The sequence below is a fragment of the Boleophthalmus pectinirostris genome, unplaced genomic scaffold, assembly GCF_026225935.1.
Source record: "Boleophthalmus pectinirostris isolate CB_2022bp ecotype Guang Dong unplaced genomic scaffold, ASM2622593v1 HiC_scaffold_7, whole genome shotgun sequence".
Taxonomy (NCBI): domain Eukaryota; kingdom Metazoa; phylum Chordata; class Actinopteri; order Gobiiformes; family Gobiidae; genus Boleophthalmus; species Boleophthalmus pectinirostris.
This window is the reverse complement of record NW_026571473.1, coordinates 15,627,343-15,635,499: the sequence shown is the minus strand read 5'-3', so window position 1 is coordinate 15,635,499 and position 8,157 is coordinate 15,627,343. Positions and strand designations below refer to the sequence as shown.

Below are 8,157 nucleotides of genomic sequence, written 5' to 3'. Positions count from 1 at the left end.
CCTGTTTTGATTAAATGGGCTCATAAGTAGGGTATATTTTTCAATCATTTCTACTAAAATCGACTGTTTAGCTTGCGAATGAGACTTCAGAAGTGACAAAGGCGCGGACTGCAATATTTTGAATGAACATAGTATGAACATAGACTAAATACAAGGGCTATAAACACAACTGTTAGACGCACAAGGTGCGCTAAGGCGGTGTGTGTGGGTGCGTACGTGCCGCTAACCTAATAAAGATTAGACTTGTGCGATGATCAGAGGAGGTCCGCTCGTGTGCGCTCTCTCCGGCAGAAATATCTCTGCTCTGGCTCACATTCCGATAAGGGATCCAGCTCTCCGTGTAGGCGTGGTTTTCCCAGGCTTTTAAAACAGCAGCTGCTATTTACCTTCCCCTCTAATGTAAACCACTGCCGCCGCTGCCACTTCCCTCCCCTCCATCCGCGCGCTCTCCTGGCTCAGCGGCCCCACGGCAGCCCGGGGGCCAAACCTCCAACCCAGCCACCCCGCGCTCATAAAACATCCTGGCACGTGCTCCACATTCACAACACCGACACACGATCAAATGCCCATATAGTCGCACCAAAGACCAAGGGCCACTGTGAATAACTTGGTTTCATGTTTTGGCTGGATAAGTCCTTTGTTAAACGTTTCATTTTATTTAAAATTTTACCCCATTACAACACTCCCAAATTTGGCTCTACCTAAATGTACTTTATTGGTAAAAACGCAAATCTGATATTCTCACTGATCTCACCTCTCCTAGTTTTTTAAATAACATAGGCTACTGCGGGTCTGATTGGCTCTTGTGATAATCGCTATTTGGACAGTAGCCAAAGATTAAAATGACCAAAAGTTAACCTGCTCCTACCATAATATACATCAGGCTATGCAATCAATATGTGTTCAATGCCAACAGACTACAAAACAGAATTATAGCTCAATGACGAGGGCGGAGGATGCTATAACACCAACATTTATAAGAATATAGTTTAATATTAAGATCTAGGAATCTAGTTCGGTAGATGTACTTGTTGATTCTGTTCGTCCTGGCGCTCGCTGTGGCGGTGCCCAGTCAGCGGCTCTACTGTTAATATGTAAACGCTGCGATGATTGAAGACTGAAGGCAGTTTCCCCGGCTGTGCCCTGAACCCGGGCCGCGCGCCATTGGCCGCCAGCACCAGTGGCCAAACAACCAATGGGAGGGCGCCGACCACGAGCCGTCCTCCCTCGGGCCGCGTGTCCCTCGCCCTGATTGGTGGAAAGTTACTGTGGGAAAGAAAGTTTGGGAAGTTTCACACGAGCCGTTCGCGTGCAGTGCGAGATATAAATAGGCGCCACACGCGGAGAGCCTCACAGAGAGTCTTCTCCACTCGCCTCAGCATCCAGCGCCGCGCGCACACGGATCTTACTTATCTCAGGAGTTCTTCAGCGTCAGCGAGGACACTGTACACATCCTGAGCTGACACTCACTATTATAGCCATTTTGTACAACACTGGAACCTAATTTGCCTTGGTTATTGGGATTTTTTCCAAAAAGAAGATGCCTGCAGATATGATGGAAAAAACGTCCTCTTCTCCGGTCGCTGCCACCCCGGCTAGCATGAATACGACCCCCGATAAGCCGAAAACCGCATCTGAACACCGAAAGGTCAGTATTCGGAGTTTGTTTCAGTGTAATTTGACTTAATAAAAGAAATGGAAACACTTGTATCCAAGCGTCTCCTCAACTTACACTTTTACGCACGAAGTTAAAATGTACCGATCATATTTTTACAGTCATCCAAACCTATAATGGAAAAAAGGAGACGAGCGAGGATCAACGAAAGTTTGGGACAGCTGAAGACGCTGATTTTGGATGCGCTCAAAAAAGATGTAAGTTGTTGTCATGATTTTCATTATAGATATATTTATACCAGAGAAACATCAAGATTGGTGCGTAATTCTAACCTGCCTGTTTCTATGATACAGAGCTCTAGACACTCGAAGCTGGAGAAGGCTGACATCCTAGAGATGACGGTGAAGCATCTGCGGAACCTACAGCGAGCTCAGATGACCGGTAAGTCCCGGAGACTATCTGTCTCGTGATCTGTCTGCATCCGTGTCCTAGCGTGACCCCCTTCAATATACAATGTAACTAAATATGTCTCTTTTGTACAGCCGCTCTGAACAACGACCCAACGGTGCTGGGCAAGTACCGCGCTGGATTCAGCGAGTGCACGAATGAAGTCACTCGGTTTCTGTCCACTTGTGAAGGCGTCAACACCGAAGTCAGGACGCGGCTTCTCGGACACCTGGCAAACTGCATGACCCAAATAAACGCCATCAACTACCCAAGCCAGCACCAGCACCAAATTCCACCCACAGCCGGTCCCACACACCCATCCTTTAGCCAGTCTATGGTGCAGATCCCCAGCTCATCTCCGCAGGTGCTGCCCATCAACCCCTGCAAAGGAGCTCCCTCTCCTGCGAGTTTACCGCCAGAAGCCACTAAAGTCTATGGGGGTTTCCAAATCGTGCCTGCCACAGACGGACAGTTTGCCTTTCTCATTCCTAACGCAGCGTTTGCTGCAAACGGCCCCGTTATCCCGGTTTACGCCAACAGCGTGAGCACACCGGTGCCGGTGCCCGCAGCGGTGTCTCCTGGTGTTCCAACAGGCAACACAGACTCAGTGTGGAGACCGTGGTGAAAGGCGCAACTGCTTACACAGACTTTAAAATGACACTTAACATTTCTATTTGTTTAATGTTAGAAAGTTTTGAATATGTTTTGTAAATGAAGAGTATGCACTATATTTGTACAGCTAACAAGGGAGTTAAGTTCATATTGAAATGAGATTTGTAATGTGGAAGTCAATTCACTGCATTTTTATATAGGTCCTATATGACTTGTTTTTTACTGTGTGATGCCAAAGATTGTTCAATGCTCTTATATTGTTCTTCGTTTTGGAAGACAAATAAATTAGTAAAATAGTCTACTAATATGCGCCTCATTCTGTTTTTGATCTGTAGAAACACAGTTGTGCGCGTAAAGTTCACTTTCAATCCGGTTCCTCAATACCAGCCTAATATACTAATGACCAATATAATTATGCACAATTGTTCGATCACTATACGCAATAAAGGGGAAGGTTTTGCGAAACCTGTTGAGCAACGATAAGAAAGGGCCCAAAATGGCAAAAGCGCTGTCTAATGATTCCTCTCATATGCAATGAAAACCCCCGTTCTGAGTTACATTCTTCCAGTTTGTAACTGCATGATGAAACTGTGCGCTAATTTCAACTTAATTAACTTAATAGGTTGCTAGACAAGACTGCAAACGTGTCATTAATCAGCCTCGGGACAGACTAGAACTGGGCCGATGGCGTGACGCTCTGCGCTCAATGACCACTTAAAGGCCTTACAGAGGTCACTTGCGCCATCTACCAGTTGAAATCCGAATTGCAAATTGATCAGGCCATCAGGATGATCAATGAAAGCGGCAACCAGAGCTTCAGTTGTTATCCGCTGCACTTTACATAGCCTATAGGCTAACTTTTTTGTGATTTGTTAATGATTAGGCTAGAAATGAGAAATAGGTTACTACAAAAATATGTTGTTTGTTTATGTGATTATAGGCTGTGTACTCGAGAGTTTGACATATTTTTTTCATTTTGTAACTTGAAAATTCTAAGAAATGGTTACTGCCTTGCAGCTATAGGATGGTTTATTTATTGTGTGTAAATCTGTAATGTGTTTACTCCAACCAAAAAGCAAACATTGATCTTAAACTTTAAATGTCACTGCCTATTTACTAATATACTGGAGAATTTTTTATTTCATTAAAACACTAACTTTTCTTCAGTCTTACATTTTGTCAGTTAATACAGTTGTAATGTTCCAACAGATTAACAGGAATCAAATGATCAGTCTCAAAAAGATCATTATTGTTAGTATTTCTGCTGCTGACTGTCTTCTGCCGTGCGGGCCATGTACATGTACACAGCATTACTGTGGTGCAGTGTAGCCTCTGGCCGTGACTTTAATCAGAGCTCAGTGAGTTCCTGATGCCAGGGGGGTGACAGCAGAAGACCATGTTAAACATGCTGCTTCTAAACCATGTGGTAGCGCTCTGCTCTACCCAGGTGCGTGTGCCCCCTCCAGCAATCTGAGTGTGGCCTAGCTTTGAAGGGGGGCGTGTGCGGAGAAGGGGGTGCAGGTGTTTGCAATTATCAGTGTGCTAAGAGGCACAAAGTGTGGATAAGTGCCATCATTTCGAATTTCCATCACACCTTTTTACAGGGGCCATGCATCCCTGTTTGATTGAAGCCATGTGTGTGTTCATGTCTGTCTCTGCATACCTCTCTTTCTCATTGTATGTGTGCTGGGTTGGGACATGCCTGGCTAAAGGGCACATTGGGTGAGGTAGTAGAAAGTGGGGGGTTCAAGGAAAGGCCTACCACACAGGATAGCAGACGTCCTCATGTCCACACTTCTGCACACTGTGTTCCCACACATTCCAGCTGTGTTCAGAGGAGCTTCCTGCCCCAGGCTTTGAGGCCACAGCTGGACACGGGCGTCCAGGAGGCACGTGTTGTGACCCGATCAACACCCAGATGCCTTCAGCCTCTTGCCCATCTCACTCCTTTTTTCTTCTTTCCACACACACCCACGGCTAACATTTTCAGAGCCTCTTCCCCTATGGAGAACAGCTTTACGAGCCTCTCCAATTACCCGGTGCAGTGGCCGGCTGCCGGATTGACCGCACACATGTCACAACACGACCGGGAGGTTAGCTGCCATGCATATCCATTAACTTTTCCCACACTCCGCGTGCTTACAGCCAGGGAACGGAGAGAAAAAGCCCCTATGCCTCCTCCATGATTTCCTAAGTGTTACCATATGGAGCTCTCTGCCTCTCTCCCTCACTGTTTGCTGCCTCTCTCGGCACTGCTCACTTACGGCCCGTCATTGGGCCTGTCTTTGATTGCAGACCAGACAAGCGAAAGCTTTATGATTTAAACCCAAAGCTTGCTGTACCAAGCCCTGGACTCATTTTGAAGCCAAACTTCTCTCCCTCCCATTCCTTCACTCCCCCTCCTTTTGCAGTTGCAGGGGAAGGCTGTTTTCTGGCAGGAAATGAATAGCTCCCAGATGAGCGCAGGAACCTGAGAGGTCGTGAGAAAGAGGCGAACCCCCCTCTGCTGGGCCGGCCTGCTGCCAGCCGCCAGGGGAATGTGGGAGAGCGCCTCTCTGACACACGCACCAACCCCTTTGCCCTCCACCACACCACCTGACTGACACTGGCCTCAGCACTCGGCCCCGGGCCTGGAAATAGACTGACAAGCGCCACCGCCAGGCAGAACAGCTCGTCAGCTAGCCAAAGGAGCAGCAGGAGAGGGAAAACTGTGGGAGGGAGAGAAATGTTGGATTTGTGTGGGCGGAAGTGGATCAGTCTGAATCCTGACCCATGAATATAAGACAGTAGAGTTACATCAGCTATTAAAGTCTACAATCTGACCCTGACTAGGTATTTGCATAGATTACATTCACACAGCCAGAGGACACCAGTCATGCTCTTACTGCTACGTTCCACAAGTTCCTCCCAGAGCACCCATCACACAGGTGTCATCTAGAGTGAACCCATATTTAGGCCTTTACTTTTGTTCTGGGTAGATATTTACAGCTTCATCCAATACTGTTTCAACATGTAACGCCTTGATAAAATCTGATGTTTAGAGGGTGCCCTGACGTCTTAACAATATATGTACATTTAAGCTGCGTAAGTGTGTTTTAACAGTGTGAGTATTTTAACATCTGCAGTAGTAATGAAATCCAACTGAACACTAATAGAGTCATACCACGTCCAATTCACCCATTAAAACAGTGTTGTCAGTAGTGGAGTTCATATAATGTGTCAGGGCTTATCAGGGGGCATCCCAAAACTCTTTCACCAAATGTCTATGACCTATTATTAGCATGTATTACAACGGTGCACCCAGTGACTTTGCTAACTTTACACAGCATTCCCGTTCATATGCTGTATCCACTGACACACTGGGATTTAGGGCTTCTATGGTAACCTGTGAGCCCAGTAAACAGGACAAGCTGTCTATACACAAATCCCAGCAGCACGGTGCCCACTTTCCTTGGCTCACCCTGCATCACAACAAAAACCCCACCAGAGGGTCCCAGTACCAGCCCATTCAAATGTCAGCCACCTTGTTTGATGTTGCACACTGCTATGTAAATCCAGCGTGTTTCTCACCAGCGTAGCAGCTCTCACTAAACTAAGTCTCCAGCTAAGGTGGTCCTGTGATCTTGAACATATAATGCCAGCTTCAGAAGTCTTTTTCAAATGACTTTTGAGTTTCACATGTTTTTCTCTCTATTGAAGTGAGTGGAGAAGGATATGGCAGTCATGCAAAGCTGCCAGTCAAAAGTTGGCACATTTCTTAAAATCAAGTCACTGACGATAATGACCCTGTGGCACTGTGTCTTTGAATGACCTAGTCTCCAGCTCCACTGGACTCAAGGCCAAAAGAAATGTGTAGGGGGATCTTCCCAGAGAGACCTTTTGAGTGTGTGTATGCATGTATGCAAATTGTTGTGAGTTATTGAAGTGCTTTGGATTGCTTGAAAGGAGCTACACATAATTGTATTGTTTATCATCATCATCATAACAGTTCTTTAGCTCAGCACTTCATTTCCCACCACATTACTGTCAAAAGTTGCTAGTTTAATGTCTGGTTGTTTTGGTTGGTGGTTTTTACTACGCAATGATGTTCTTCATAAAGAACTTAGTAGTTTTTCACTGAAAAGATAAGTTTTTGACTCAATAAAAAGGAGTTTCCATGTCAGTTTAGATCCTTCCTTAGCTATTAGCTACAGTCTAACTATTTATTTAAGCTTTAAGCTTTGTTACACATTTTATTCACCATTCCTTTCCTTTCCTTTCCTAACACTTATGTGCGACTGAGTTTCAAGTGTCCCAGGGAGACGTCTGGAGTGCGGCAGGCAGTTGAGCACACCTCTAGTCCACTCATCTTACACTCTGCATGGCTGTGTGATCTACGAGTTCTGCCCTCGCGTGGCTGTCTTATTTTCCTTCTTAACGGTCCTACTGTGCAGTTTCAGATTCCTTTGAGACTGAGGGAAAGTAAAACCTGATTTTTTTGACCCCTTGTTACATCAAATGACACCATAAAGTCGAACATTTTGCAGTCTAATGGGGCTGAGGGGATAACTCTTGAAGTTTGATGTCAGTAAATCAACACATAGTCAGTTGGTGCTGTCCAATGCTCTGTTTATCATAGTTGAGCATTTGGACTGCATCATGGTGATGGATTGCATCATTTGTGTGCTTAAAGACATGAAATGGCATTATCCCACCTCCCTTTGCTCTGTCCACGCACGAAGCCGCCTCAGCTGTGATGTGAAGCGCAACTTAATCCTCTTTACTTGTTTGGAGCCAGTGGCGGGAGCTGCAGAGGAGCTGGCCACAGAGATAGTACCACGAGACACGGTGACACAAAGAAAACTGTGTGTGTCTCCAAGAATTGTTTGAGGATGTTCACAATGAGGAGTTTGTCTATGTCATTTAGAGTGTCCGGCTGTGATTCTAAGTATGTTGGTGTGCCTTTGCTTGTCTATCGGCCTACCAAACCCATTCACAAAGCCTCCAGTGTTTTATCCTTTGAGTTCAACACTCCCACTACATCCTATTATCTTAGCTCTTGTTTGCATCATGGAGACGACAAGTGTACATGTCTCTGTTTGGTTTGGGATTGTCAGCTTGTTGGGATGTGTGGGAACATGTAAACATTGTTAAAACAATAGGCCAAATGTTATTATCCAATTTTCTTAAAGGAGCACTATGTAACTTTTGGTGCAAGGTCCCTTGCATGCTTTTCTTCATGGAGATGTTCCTTAGACTGGCAATAAACATATCTATCTTGCGTTTATTCAGTTACAGATGTTTGATCCTCAGTGGACTTTACATTGAGAAATTGTCACCCCACTCTTTGTAACTGCTGTTGTGAGCCTCATCTTTTTGGTCTTAAAATGTTTGTATTAACCTGCTCTACATGATCCATGTCCCTATAACCTCTAGCATTGTGAGCTTCATTTGACTGGAGCCGAACTCTATGGGTGACGTCATAATCCCTTAGTCCAGTTGTA

The 8,157-nt window shown here is 45.4% G+C and overlaps 1 protein-coding gene across 1 annotated transcript; it reads left to right on the top strand.

Annotated features, from left to right (window-relative positions):
• The first annotated feature begins 1,365 nt into the window (after positions 1-1,365).
• Positions 1,366-3,027, top strand: her6 (hairy-related 6). Its single transcript, XM_020924801.2, has 4 exons — positions 1,366-1,648; positions 1,777-1,872; positions 1,969-2,056; positions 2,158-3,027. Exons 1-4 carry the CDS (start codon positions 1,541-1,543, stop codon positions 2,685-2,687), a joined length of 822 nt encoding a protein of 273 aa, XP_020780460.1. The 5' UTR covers positions 1,366-1,540; the 3' UTR covers positions 2,688-3,027.
• Positions 3,028-8,157: the final 5,130 nt, after the last annotated feature.